General features: G+C 35.1%; 1 protein-coding gene across 1 annotated transcript in view; it reads left to right on the plus strand.

Annotated features, from left to right (window-relative positions):
• Positions 1 to 15,080, plus strand: part of Ccdc171 (coiled-coil domain containing 171) — a gene marked incomplete at its 5' end in the record, with an annotated part of 359,501 nt that overhangs the window by 255,827 nt on the left and 88,594 nt on the right. Inside the window, 1 exon segment of the mRNA XM_013516391.1 lies at positions 14,679 to 14,810. Within this exon segment, the coding sequence (XP_013371845.1) occupies positions 14,679 to 14,810 (132 nt within the window).

The following is a 15,080-nucleotide window of genomic DNA, read 5'->3' on the forward strand; positions in this document are numbered from 1 at the left end:
GTATATCATTTAAGTTTCAAATATTTGGCAATTTTTCAGATATCTTTTTGCCAGTGAGTTCTAATTTAGTTCTACAAATTGAATAGATAAAATGGTTGATTTAAATTCCTTTAACTTTATTATCTTGTTGTATGGTCCAGAATGTGGTTTGTCATGGTGAATGTTAAATGGGAATTTAAAGAGAATTCATTCTAGTTGTTAGGGCTTGTGCTAGGTGTCCCCCCCAAAATCCATGTGCTCATGGGTGGAGCTTTTAGGAAGTGGCTGGACTGAGTAAATTAAGGGTGTGTGGTACTGGGTTAGTCCACTAATTGGTTTAGCATAGTTCTGGGTGTGACCGAGTGGATTTGCTGAAGATAGAAGCCTACCCTCGGTGTGGGTGGTCCCAACTAATAGGCTTCCAGCTGGAATGAAATTATATGGCAAGGGAGGCTGCTGCTTTGCCACTTTCTACCTGCCCTGCCATGGAATGTTTCTTCCCGCCACTCTGTCGTGCAGCCCTGACTATGCACTAAAACCTCTACAAACTGTGAGCTGAATATGCCTTTATTCTTCATTAGTTTTGATTGGTGGGTATTTTGTTTCAGCAATGCAAAAAGTAATACACACTAGTATTGTGTGTACATGTATTCTCTACATGTCTGTTACGTCTAGTTGCTTTATAGTGTTGTTCAAGTCTTCTTTGTCTTTTGTGTGGTTGTCCATTAACCCATTAATGAAATCTTCAAATAATATTGTTGAGCTCTTTCTTTTTTCAGTTGTCAGTTTTTGCTTCATATATTTTGGGATTGTTTGCATATGTGAATGGAAATTGTTATAATTTCCTAATAAATTGATTCCTTCATCATTATATAGTGTCTTTATTTCTTGTAAAATAATCTTAAACTCTCTTCTGTCTGATATTAATATAACTACTCCATTTCTCTTTTGGTTACTGTTTACATGGAATATCTTTTGTAACTTTTAATCCATTTGTGCCTTTCTATCTAAAATGAATCTATTATAGAAATTAATCATATTTTAAAAAATCTGCTCTGCCATTCTCTTTTAATTAGAGTTCAGTAAATTTACATTTAGTATAATTAGTGATATGAAAGTATTTCTGTTATTTGTTCCATATATATATATATATAGTGGTAAGGAATGATTTCTGATATTTTTCTTTTTCCTCATATCTATATTGTTCTTCACCTCCTCTATTAGTGTCACCCCTTTTGCATAAGTTAGATATTTTGTAGTGTGTCATTTTGATTCCCTTTTCCTTTGTTTTGCTATATATTTTCCTTAGTATTTGCCTTGGACTACATTGAAAATATTAATTCATAACATTTTAGTTTATATTAATGGAAGCAGTGTCAATAGTATAGAAAATTTTATTCTTCCATTTTTTTTTTTTTTTTTGGTTTTTCTCCGGTACCGGGAACCAAACTCACGACCTTGCGCTTGCCAGGCAGGCGCTTTGCCGCTGAGCTAAATCCCCAGCGCCCTGAAAATTTTATTCTTATATACAGTGTCATTGTCAAAAATATACATCTTTAAACTCTGTGCACCCATCAGTAGTTTGTAATGATTGTTTTATGGAGTTGTCTTTTGAGAATGCAGAAGAAGGTGGAGTTAAAGAGCAAATATACATTAGTGCTAATATTTATATTTACACGCGTAGTTACCCTATGAGTGTTCATGACTTACGTATGTGGATTTGAGTTACAATCTAGTGTCCTTTCATTTCAGACTAAAAGATGACTTTTAGTGTTTTGTTATTGGAAAGATGTAGTGGTCATCAACTCTTTCCCCTTTTGAGTGTCTTGGAATTTCGAAATTACTCCTTCATTAAAATTTTAGAAGTTTTATTATTGTAAGAACACTAACATGATGTGTTCCTGCTTAATAGAATTTTAATGTACAATACAGTATTACTAACTATAGGTATGATGTTGTACAATAGACGTCTAGAACAATCCCGTCTTGCAGAAGTGAAACGTTATAAGCAGTGATAAGCAACTTCTCACTTCTCACACCCTCCTCCAGCCTCTGTACTTCTATGAATTTCACTATTTTAGATAACTTGCATATGTGAAATCATTTAGTACTTTTGTGACTTGAGCTTATTTTACTTACCATAATGTTCTCTAGGACATACATATTATTGCATATTGTAGAGTTCCTTCTTTTTAAAGGCTGGATAATATTCCAGTGTAATTTCTTTTTTTTTTTTTGGTGGTACCAGGAATTGAACTCAGAACCTTGTGCTTGCCAGGCAGGTGCTTATACCACAGAACTATATCCCTAGGCCTCTCCATTGTATTTTTAAAGGCTGAAAAATACTCCGTATTTTCTTTATTTGTTGATGGAAATTTAGGTCATTTCTGTAACTTTACTGGTACATACAGGGATAAAATGAACATGACAATACAAATATTTCTTAGAAATTCTGACTTCAGAAGTTAGACATTCTGATTTCAAAGTTTTGAATAAATGCCCACAATGAGATTGTTGAAGTAGTTCTATTTTTAATATTTTGAGGAAATTCCATGTTGTTTTCCACAGTGGAAAGTATAAAGTGATACCTCATTGTGATTTTGATTTTGATTTCATTGAGCACCTTTTCATATACCTGTTGTCCATTTTTAATGAGGTTATTTGGTTTTTTATTTATACTTTTAAACTATTAAGTTGTATTGTTTTTAGAAATTAACCCCTTATGAGATATATGGTTTACAGATGTTTTCTCCCATTCCTATAGGTTGTCTTTTCACTCTGTTGATTTTTTTTTTTTTTGTTATGCAGAAGCTTTTTTACTTTGATATGGCCCAACTTGTCTGTTTTACCTTTTGGTGTCATATCCGTGAAACCATTACTAACACCATTGTCATCATGTTTTTCCTCTATATTTTCTTCTATGAATTTTGCAGTTTTAAATCTTACATTTGTAAATTGACTTTGAGTTGTTTTTTGTATATGCCTTAGGGCACCAATTTCAATCTTTTGTATATAATATCCAATTTTCTCCAAACCACTATTCTTCTCCCATTGCATATCCTTGGCATATTTGTTGAAGATCAGTTGACCATGCATGTGCAGATTTGTTTCTAAACAGTCTATTTTTTTCCCTGTTGGTCTCTATTTTGTATTTCTGCCAGTAACATAATATAGTAATTACCATAACTTTGTTATATATTTTGAAATTAAGAAGTTGATCCTCCATTTTATTTTTTGTCTAACTTATTTTAGTTACTTGGGGTGCTTTGTGGTTCCATATGAAACATTGAATGCTTTTCCTATGTTTTAAAAAAGTGCCATTGAATCTATCATCTGTCTTATTTATCTGGTGCTTAAGATTGAACTCACGTATGCTAAGCACATTCTCTACACTGAGCTATTCCCACCATTTACATTTTTTATAGAACTTGCATTGACTCTGTAGATTGTTTTGTGTAGTACAAACAATATGACAATATTAAGTCTTTAATAAACATAGAATATCTTTTGATTTCCTTTTTTCTTTAATGGTTTTCATACATGTTTTGTAGTTGCTCTGATATTAGGTACATATTTATTTATAATTAGTATAGCTCTCTGATGACTGGCATATTATTATCCAATGTCCTAGTTTTTCTCTTTTGACAGCTTTTGACTTCCAGTCTATTTTGTATGATGTAACTGTAGTCTTTCCTGCTCTCCTTTGGTTACCATTTGCACAATTTTATCTTTCAAAAAAAGCTGGAAGAATTTGCACAAAATGTCTTTTCCCATTCCTTTGCTTTTAGCATATATATCTCCTTAAATCTAAAGTGAGTCTTTTGTGGACAGTGTGTGTTGGATCTTGTTTTTAATTCATTCACCTATTCTTTTTGACTAGGATGTTTAATCTATTTGCATTAACGTAATTATTGATAAGGAAGGATTTACAAGTGCCATGTTGTTTTCTGATTGTCTAGTAATTTCTTCTCTCCTTTCTCTCTTCCTATGTGTTTCACTAATTTTTTTTTTTTTTTGCTTTCTTTTTGTGTTTTGATTCCTTTGTCTTTGTGTGTAACATATATGTGTGTTACCATGGGGCATATGTAAAATGTAGTTATAATTGTTTTAAGTAATTAACTTTAATTGCATACAAAACAAACAACTGTAATTGCATATAAAATCTCTACACTTTTACTCCCTTTCACCCACACTTTAAATTAGTAAAGTCTCAGTTTACTCCTATTTGTGTCATCTGTTAACATATTTCTTCATTATACTTATTTTTAAGAATTTTTTCTTTTAATTTTTATGTTACAATTCAAAGTGATTTACCCACCACCATTAGAATAAAATATAGTATTCTGTACTATTTATATATTTACCTTTACTTTCTTACGGTATTGTGTTGCTTATTTGACATCCTTTTGCTTCTACTTAAAGAATTCCTTTTAGCATTTTCTTTTGTAAGGCAAGTGTGATGATGAAGAACTCCCTCAGCATTTCTCAGAGACATCTTTGTGTCGTCTCAGTTTTCAAAGATAGTTTTGACAAGTGTAATATTCTTGGTTGGCATTTTTTTCTATCAGTACTTTAAATCTGTTATTCTACCACTGTCCTGGAAGGTTTTGGGTAAGTCTGCTGCTAGTTTAATAGGAGTTTTCTTTTTCATGATAAGCTGTTTTTCTGCTTTGAAAATTCCCTCTCTCTGATTTTTGACCATTTACTATAATGTGCTTCAGTGTGGATTTCCTTGGTTTCATTTTCTCTGGGATTCTTTGTGCTTCCTGGACCTGAATGTCTATTTCCTTCTCCAGATTTGGGAAGTTATTACTTCTCATTTTTTAAAAATCAACTCTCTGATCCTTTTTCTTTCTCTCTTTTTCAAGTGCCATGATTTGTATATTAGCCTACTTAATGATCCTCTGTCAGTCCCTCAGGTTTTAGGTATTTTTTCATCTTTTTCTTCCTATAACTGCTAACTTCAAATAACCAATCTTTAAATTTGTGGATTCTTTCTTCTGCTTTTTCTAGTTTACTATTGAGCCTCATCTGTTGAGTTATAGTTTAGTTTTTCTTCTAAACCAAGGTTTCTGTGTGAGTCTGTCTTAAAATTTCTATTAGTTGTCTTGGCCAAAGTGTCTGTGGGCTTCTCTAACCTTTATGTTAGTCCACACTGCTATTTATTTCTTCTTAAAGGCCTCAGAGTTCCGCAGTATAATGAGCCCCATTAATACTCCAAAATGGTCAAGACAGAAGACATTTCCTTGGATAATATTCAGAAAATTTGAAACATTAAATGAATAGTTTAGTTCTTTCCCTCTCAAGGGAGAAGGTGACATTCCCCCAACCCACTTTCTCTGTGCTAAACCAGAGCTATGTGAGTATTCATGTTCTAGTACAAACAACTGCTTCTGTTTTCTGTAGTCCCCAGGATTTAATCATCTGTTGGATCATATTAGTGCTGCAATTCAGATGATACCAAAAGGTCACTTCAGTAGCTCTTGGAAAAGTTAGAACATTGAGTGAATGTTCCAGCTATTTCCTTCCTTGGGGAGAATTTGGGACCAAGGAGCTGGTTATATGATGCTGGACTAGGGCTGGCAATTACTATATTAGAATGTCTTTCATTTTCCTACAGACTTTGGTGTGGCTGGTTTTGTATTGCTTAGGGTGTAGGAGTCTCTAACCTAGTTTCTGGAATTTTCATGAATGGAATTGATCCATGTGTTGGTGTTGAATGAGTGTATCATGGGGGCAGGGAGAAAGAGAGCACAGGGCTTCCCATTCTACCATCTTGCTGATGTCACTTTCTTTCTTTTTTGAAGGATGCTTTTGTCAGACATGGAACTCATAGGTGACAGGTTTTTAATTATTTTCTCCCCCACTTTGGAACTTTGATTGTATCTCGAAAATTTCTATTTGATTTCTTTTTATATTTTTAATCTATTTATATTTTCTATTTTAGAAAACATTGTCTTCATGGTTTCCTTTGACTTCTTAAGCGTATTTAAGATGATCAAAGATGTGTGGTAAGTTCAGTGTCTTAAGATTGCCCAGAGGCACTTCCTATTAACTTGCTTTTCTTATGTAAAGATCACACTTTATACTTTTTGTCAAGAGGCAGTTACTTTGAATATTTTAATGTAGCAACTCTGGGAATTACATCTCCTGCCAACTCCAGGGTGGTTGTTGCTTATTCTAGGTGTCATTTAGTGACATGTTTGAACTTTTTTATAAAGTCTGTGTCCTTTGTCATGTGTGGTTACTGGAGTCTGTGTTCTGTGAGCTTAGTGGTGAACCATAGTTTTGATAGAGATGTCCTTAAATACTGAGATTCAGATATTTTCTCCTAGATTAAGCTTTCATCTGGTAATTGTAAACTTTGAGTTAGTTTTGAGATTCCAAAAATCTTTTGCTCCTTTGCTGCTTATAGAGAGGGATTAGCTTTGCAGTTTCTTATTCTGCCATTTTCCCAACATCAATCCTTAAAAGCATATGCTTTTATTTTCCTAATAACTTTACCAGTAGACTTCCAATATTACTGAAAATACAGGAATTTTTTAAAATTAAGACCCTTTCCAAATATGCCTAAGTGAATCCATTGTTGTGGGTTTGGGGAAGTAGTATAATAATATTTAGGATAGGATGATATCTCAGTGCATACGATACTGTCTGGATTATGTAGAGTGAGATGTCATAAAATTATTAAGTATGTATTAGGTACTAACAGTGTATAACAGAAAAATGTTTAGTTAGTACAGCTGAGAGTGAAATAAGAGTATTTAGGTAAAATAGGCATATAGTGAAAATGGAAGGATATTTTTGCAGTAATTATTTGTGCAGACTAGCTAGACTCTTGAAGATTTTAGAAATTGGACCCTACAAATTTAGATGGGTGAATTGTTCCCTATGCATAATCATAATTGTCGTATGAACTTCGAAGATACCGGTGAATTTTCATTGATAAATTATTCATTTATGGGGTATACTTAGAAAACCCAGAGGTAGACTGGCAGTTTCTAAGAAGAAAATTAATACCTGAGTGGGTCCTTGAAGTATGACAAAAGACAGGAAAGACGTGCTAGCAGTGAACAGCATGGGCTAGTTCATGGAAACATCAACAGATATTCTTGGTTTAACGTCAAGTGCAAGACGTGAGGCTCAGTGAAGCAAGTAGAAGTTAGGTCATGGAACTTTTCTCCCTGCTAAGAAATTTGAATCTTACTGTAGAGGCAATGGTGAATAAACTAGGACTTAAACTAGGGAGTAATGTGGTTTGATTTCCTTATTGAATTGGAGCTCTAGAGCAGATTTTTCAGAGTAGATGCAATGAGCAATGAAGGTAATTTTTAAGAGCCATGAGTCTATGGGTAGAGAACTCTGTGTGGTGGGTGTAGAATTAGGTTACGTGAGGGGTAGTAAAGGTTTGAATCAGGATAGTGATTTACATGGTGTCAAAGGAAATGATACGAAACTTATTCAGTGATATGTGGATGAGAAAGAGGCAGGTCAAGATGATTCCCCTGATGCTCTTAATGTAAACAATGGACCTTTTTCCAGACCTTTTTTTGGTAGCTTTGTAGAAAGTAGACAGTAGTGTTTTGGAAATACTGACTTTAAGGTAATGTGGAATAACCAGTAGGATATGTGAATCTGAATTTTAGGGAAAAGTCAAGGCTAAAGATAGAGGTTTAAGATTATATAATACTTTGGTGGAGAAGGTGGTGTATCGTTTGACAAGGGAAAGGAAACACTTTAGATAAATGGGAGGCCAGAAAATGCACTTTGAGAGATTAATTATACCACTAGTGTGTGAAATCCTGGAGGGATAGAATTGTCTTCTTAGTTTTTATATTCTCAGCATCTATCATTGTGCCTGGTGCCTAGCGGGTACTTGATGAGTGTTTGTTGACTACTTGCCATCAGGTAGTTTCTAAACATAACTAAAGTCAGTTCCAGAGTCCTGCAGAAGTTTTGCTGATATTGTTACTGGCTTTGTTTATTTTATTGCTGAAAATAGTATTTTTATTTACTTTACCTACTCAAGAGCTAGAGGAAAAAAGCCTCTATTCAATAAGAATATCTCTATGAATGGGAGATGTGCTCACAATGAATTACAGGTGCTGGCTAGTTTAACTTCTAAGAAAGATGAATATTTCTATTTTAGGGTGGATTGGGGATTGGACAGAGTCAAATAGAATATGACAGATGATGACACTGTGTAACTAAATCCTTAAATATGATTTTATAATCTTATCTTGACCGGAATACCGAGTAATATGTAATTGTCTTATTTTTATCTTTCAGTTCGTTTATAAGGAGTAAAAAGACCATAAAATTTTTAATATATGAAACTGACAGTACTTAAGAGTTGTGATATGATCTTCTACCTCTAAAAAAAATCATCATTGGTGACTAATCAGAGAGCCTCCCAATGTTACTTGTAACCTTTAGCTCTCCATTCTCCATTTCTTGAACCTCTTTCCTGAAGATCAGCTTTGCAGGACACACAGTATTAGCACAGCTGGCTTAATGAGGACAGCTCTGTCCACGTAGGTTTCTCATGTATCATTATTCGTGTTGTTTAGTGTCCTTCTGACCTGTGCAACCCAGAAACGGTACCCCAGCTCAAGAGGGATTTATAAATTTAACAAGTAAGGATAAGACACTACAGAATGTTGTATATGTGGACTTAATAGCTTTTAGCTTGACCAAATATAAATAATTTCAGTGGGCATCTTTTATTTTTTGAAATAATTTACCATAGGAGGACTGTAACAATTTATAAACACACTTTTTTATTCTCAAGTATGAGTTTTGTGTTTATTCACACAGTAAGGTCATAGTAATCTGTTTGTTAGGGTCTAGTCCGTGGTACATGGCCTATAGGCCTATAGATTTATCATGCTGTTCTGTGTTTCTATAAGATGTTTATGATTGTCACCATCTTGGCCATTTGATTCAAGTGACCAGTTTTTCAGCTGTTTAGTTGGGATTTGGCCAACTGGATAATTTGACTTTCAAGAAATGAGGTTTTGAGTTGCATAATTGTAATACGTAGGGAGTCATTGGTTTTGTACTCTGCTGGTGGCGGCATCTGGCACCCACTGGAGATGGCTGTGCTCTGCTCCAAAGTTGTAGATTAAATTAAATAACAGGCCGGACAAAAGACGGCTAGTTTATCCCCTTCTTTGCAGATTGCAAGTTTCTGTGCTTGCTGCAGTGCGGTGTTCACCTCTGCTGAGAATGCCAAGGACCCTCCCGTAGGTTGGGTCAGTGCAGGAACTGTCACACACATCCTGGCTCTTTGTGGTTTGGGGATCTTTCGTGTGGTTTGTGACCACTGTATAAGCACAGGTAACTTGTCAGTGGGGTGTGTGTGTGTGTGTGTGTAGGAGAGGGAAGAGAATATGAGAGCATGAATGAATGAGAATGCCCGTGCCCGCAGGTATAAGGAAACTACTGAGAAGATTAAGGATGCTTAATATGCTTCATTGCTTATTGCAAAAAAGTTTATGAAAGTTAAACATTTTTGCTTTAATTCCTAGCCAAGACTCAAAAAAAGAGGGAAACTAGGTAAGGATATGGAAAAGGTACCAAAATATTAAGTCATTTATTTAGCTATTACTTGTCCTTATGTAGATATTAAGAGACATTATTATTTGGTGCTAAAGTGTTGTCTGATCCCCTGCTAAGAGCCTCTGAGTGCATAGTGTCTTTCTGGCATTAGTGTTCTTAGAGGGTAATAATTGACTCTGACTAGCTCCCTTCTCTCTGTAGTTACAAAAGGCTGTCCAGTATGCCCATTCTACTTAACCAGGTCTTCTGTTGATTAGGTATTGGAATGAGTGGTCAGTGGTTGTGTCAGAGGATTAGACCTAATCAAGTTGAGTACTAGATCATGTAAGACTTGAAAATTAATACATAATACTTGTTTCATAAAACAGTTGAAAAAAAATGAACCAGAGAGTTTCCTTGAAATAGCACCCTGTGTTGATGAAACAAAGTTTATTTTTCTATGGAGATAATAATATAGACGTTTAGGTGGTAAAAAAAACACCTTGTGTTTCCTTCCATATTTCTAGGACAACCTTTTGTGTTAAAGGTTAGACAGTAAACATTTTAAGCTTTGTGACCCGTACGGTCTCTGTCTCAACCAGCCAGCTCTGCCTTTGTGGCAGGCAAGCAGCCACAGGCAGTAGGTGAGCAGATGGGTGTGGCTGTGTGAATGCCCGTAAAAACCTCGTGTACGGTAACAAGCGACGGGCTGGATGTGGTGTGAGCAGACCGAAAAATAGTGCAGTGTGCGCTACTGCACAGGGTGAGAAGTGAAATTGAAGGGGACAGGGCAGCAGTAAGGATCAAAGGAGACGGAGGAAGGTACCAAGGATGGAGTGGGACGAAAGAAGGCAGCAAAGTGGAGGCAGAGATGTTGTAGAGATTTGTGCTTGTATTAGACTATCTCCGGCAAAAGGTTCATTCTGTAGCATTAGAGGCCATACTACAGTGGAGTAAATAAAGCGTTAGGCAGACTAAGACTACGGTGTAGCTGAGTGTGGTGGCGCACGCTTGTAAACCTGGCACTAGAGGAGGTTGAGGCAAGAGGTTTGCAAGTTTAATTTCATCCTGGGCAATTTAGCCAGACCCTGTCTAAAAACAAAATAAAACAAAACAAAAAACAACAACAAACCCATACATATTTTATTTTTTTTCAGGGATTCAGAATTCAGGCGCTGTGCTTGTCTTATGTGTCCTGAAATCTGTTTTAGTTTTTTGTTCATACTCTAACATCTTCTGGCTTGGTATCTATTGTATGTTTTCTTTTTTTTTTTTTAAGTTTGGGACCTGTATAGCTGTACACAATAAAAGAGGTTCACATTTTAAGAGTTGATCAATTTTTCTAGGGATAACTAATTTCATAGTTGCTATATCTATAGAAATAACGTTTTGTTTTGTGATACAAGTACAGGAAATTAGAAAACGCTGGTGGTTTGTGAATGAAGGCTTGCAGAGGACCAGGCATGGGACTAGACCCATAAACGTAGATCTTACCAGTCGTTCAGAACCAAATTAGCATAATGAAGCATTTTAAAAGATGTATTTATTTTGAAATAAATGTCTTGTGACTATTTCATTCTTTAGAAACTTTTATTTTTTTTCTCATTTTCTTATGACTATGTTAGAAATACCTGCTTTTTAAAAGTAATAAAGTGCAAAAATAAATACCTTTTTGAAAAAACAAAACTTAAGATTAGAAGTAATACATTTATTTTTTCTTTGTGCTTTTTTAAATATTAAAAAATTGACTGTTAAGAATGTTATAAACTATAAAATTGATACTCGAGATTTCTATTGTGAGGTTCTGTGAAGAAATTAGTACGTGCTAAGAATGGGTTACTGGGCATTTTAAAGTAGAACACATTGTCTGTGTATTTTATTGCTGATATTTATATATAAGTGAGAATGAAAAGGTGTAGAACCCTAACTATAGGACGAGACGTTCACACCCTAGAACTCATACTTGCCTTCTGCGTACCTTCTGAGCAGCCTCTCCCTTGGCCTTCCTGTCCCTCTGTCTTACCTTTCCTACCTGCTTCCTGACAGCACTGTTACATTTTTGCTTGTCCTAGTGTCAGTTTTTTCCATTCTCTCAACGTGATGCTTTCACTGTCTGTTCATTAAAATAAAAACTACCAGCAGACAGCCCCTCTTAAGATTTTTCTTTTAATTTTGTTTCTTTACTGTTGGCATATGTCTGTGGTACATAAGTGCGTTCACCGTGGGGAACTAGCACGTCTGCATACCACACTGCGGCCAACTTCACCTTCCCTTCTTCCTCCCACACGCCCCTCTCTCTCCTCCTTTCTCTTCCTGTCTCCACACACCTGCCTCACTGTTTCCTACCGTCTCTCTTATATTTTGCTCTTTAAGTTATTTATATTTGAATTTCTTGTACAAGAGAAACCATGTAATATTTATCAAACTTTTCTAAAATCCTTTCTAGAAATATTTGAAGAGCATTTTAGATGCTATCTTTTGAAGTTTCAGTTTAATTAAAATTGGAAAACTCATAATTTTAGTAGAAATGTTTGTGATATTATACTCGTTATTTATCTTGAATCATTGTATCTTAGTGGCAATGCCAACATTCAACAGATACTTTATAATAAATGAGAGTATTACAATATGTATATTAAACTGAGTGTGGTACCTGTAATTCCAGTAACTTGGGAGGCTGAGGCAGTAAGATCACTGCAGCCCAGGAGTTCAGGGCTAGCCTGGGAAACAGTGAAACTTTGTCTCAAAACAAACAACAAAAACTCCTCAAGCACACACATGTTATTCAAATAATGCAGTTACCATGTACATCATTATGTGCAGCCCAGAAACATGCTGTTTGGAAGTTTTTTCTAATGTAGCTAATTACTTAATTTGGCAAATTAATGTGCTGTGAAAATATTAAAATGATAATAAATCATAATTTTAAGTGCCAAATAGCTTACTATTGCTCATAAAGTTTACTTAGAGAATGTAAAATGTGACTTACTGTGCAGTGCATGTCAGGCTTCGTGGATGAAGTGTGGTGCCTGATATTAATGAGATTAAATGACCTCCAGTGCTCGAACTGTGGAGTGGATTATACCTACACTGCCTATGGTTTCTTCTCCCCCTCTTTGCCCATATTAGCAATCTGCTTTTGTACTTTGACATCCAGGATTTCCCTGGTGAGTTTTGTCACAGAAAAAAGAGAATCATCAATATCGCAGTTAAACTTGACTTTCAAAGCTAATAGTATCTCATTTGGGGGCTCAAATTTAATAAATTTTCTTTGATTCTGGGTGAGTTTTTAAACATCAAACAATGAATTGGCCAGGGTGCAGTAAAATATTTAAATCTATTGACTGTGGTTCAGAAGGGTAGAAGCAAAACACTAGTGGTTTGATGTTGGTAAATTCTCAGTACCTTAATCCACATTAATGTTTTCTTTTATCTGAGTGCACATTGGTGACAAAAAAGCAAGAGAGAAATTATCCATACACAGAAATGTGTGACAAAAACAAGAGAGAAATTACCCATACATATAAAATATAAAGCCTCTGGTACCTATGTCTGTAAAGTATGATTTATTTTGGTATGCTACCTCAGTAAGTGTAGCAGCATTCTCACCATGATTGATGACTCTGGAAAATGTTTCAGAGAAATACGCATCTTGAATCGGAACTCCAGTGAGTATAAAGTACTCACTATTATGAAAATTGTATCATAGTGTGCTTTGCAACATGCATTTTGATATTAATGTATTGACAAAGCCTTAAGATCAACATAGGAAATGCGGAGCCTTATGACCACAGATTAGCATGGACAACTAAAATGTCATATGTTTGTGTGTTTGCTTATTTAAAGAAACCCTATAGAGTATGATAGTTTTGTGAGTTGTTTATATTTCTTACATAATTCATTCATATAGTTAAATATATTTAAACTTCATAAGCTCCCCAAGTATCACAGAAAAATGGAGAGTTAAAACAATTTTTTGTCAAGTTACATTTGAAGCTGTCCAGATAAAACTAGAAATATAAATACATTTACTTGGGCAATTAATATTATTCTTGTAGTTTTCTCCATTCTTGATCTTTGCTTCCTAATTAAAAAAAAAGTTCTGTCTTATGACTACAGGCTAGTTCTAAATTTGTCAAATATATGGTAGTAAACAACTAAATTTTAAAAACCCATTCAGGCATAAATTGAAAATATTCGTACATGTGAAAGACCCTATAATTATATCATATGATTAAAAGCTAGAACTTACTTAAATTCAAACTAGAATGTGGAATTCTTAAGGTTTTTAGTAAGTTTGGAAATTCATACCCAAAATACCTGTTTTTGAGAATTCCGTTGTACTTTATCTGTATTTGTAGAGATTATTTTCTCACTGTCCAGAAGGTGGCAGTGTGATATCAATGGCCTCTGATTTCATATGGGCTAGAATATTGGTACAGTGTTTTTCTTCGTCTGTGGTGTGCTTGCCTTGTTACCTTTCTGAATACTAAAATATAGTAGAAATATTACTGATTGTACCTCAGTGATCTTATTTGAGAATTGTGTGAGTAAGTTGCTTTGTATGTATTTAATCATTAAGACTCAAGTCTAACACAGTTCTGTAAACTTAGAAGAGTGGAAGGGTAAGCAGACCTCTCGCTTGAGTATTTTTAAAATGCCTTTTATGTTGAGTGTATGTGGTTTCATTCCGGGTGCATGCAGGTGAAGTTTCTTTCAGAGACTGGTACCTAATGACTGTTGGATCCAACGTGTGCTAGTTAGTATCAGGTAAATGTGTCTTATGAAAGGGATAATAATTAGGTGATTGCTGTTTGCTTTTGAGTTTATCAACCCCCCCCCCCTGCCCCCGACTCTTCTTTCTTTGCAGGCTGGAACTGTGAAAAAAATTCAAAACCTCTTGGTCAGAAGAGCTCCAGTGACTCTTCTTCCCCTTCTTCATTTCAAGCAGGAGGATGCTTTTTCTTCTTAACATTCTCCCCCAGCACTCTGAATTAGAGATTTATTTGCAACGAAAAATCAATTAGTCCTAAATTTATTCATGGATTTCAGGTCCAGCGATCAATGCAAGTCCACTCAGTGGGCTCAGGGGGACCCAGTTCATCCCAGTTAATGTGTCTGAAGGGGAATTACCATTGATGCTGTTTTTTTCCCTTTAGGTCAGAGATCAGATCTCGCTGTCACGGAGCGCAGCAAGTAGGAATGACTTCGCCCTGCAGCTACCCAAACTGCACCTGGAGACCTTCGCAATGGAGGGGCTCAAGGGCGGGCCAGAGGTTGTAGCATGCCAGGTTAGCGTCTAAATAACATTGTTTGCTACTGAGGCATAGAGAAAAATAAATTGCACTAACTGGAGAGAATGACAGCCGAAAAGTATTGTGAATAATTTAAAGGCAATGCAAATAAATTTTTCTACATTTTTCTTCTATCATGCAGCAGTATATTTCACACAAAAAATGTTTTTGTTTAAGACCTAAAACTAACCTATTAAAATATTCCAGGAAAGTGTTTTTATAAAGGAAAAATATGTGTTTTATGGCAAAGTGCAGTAGTAAAAGAAC

The sequence above is a fragment of the Chinchilla lanigera genome, unplaced genomic scaffold (genome assembly GCF_000276665.1).
Source record: "Chinchilla lanigera isolate Chin_1 unplaced genomic scaffold, ChiLan1.0 scaffold00033, whole genome shotgun sequence".
In the NCBI taxonomy this organism is placed as follows: domain Eukaryota; kingdom Metazoa; phylum Chordata; class Mammalia; order Rodentia; family Chinchillidae; genus Chinchilla; species Chinchilla lanigera.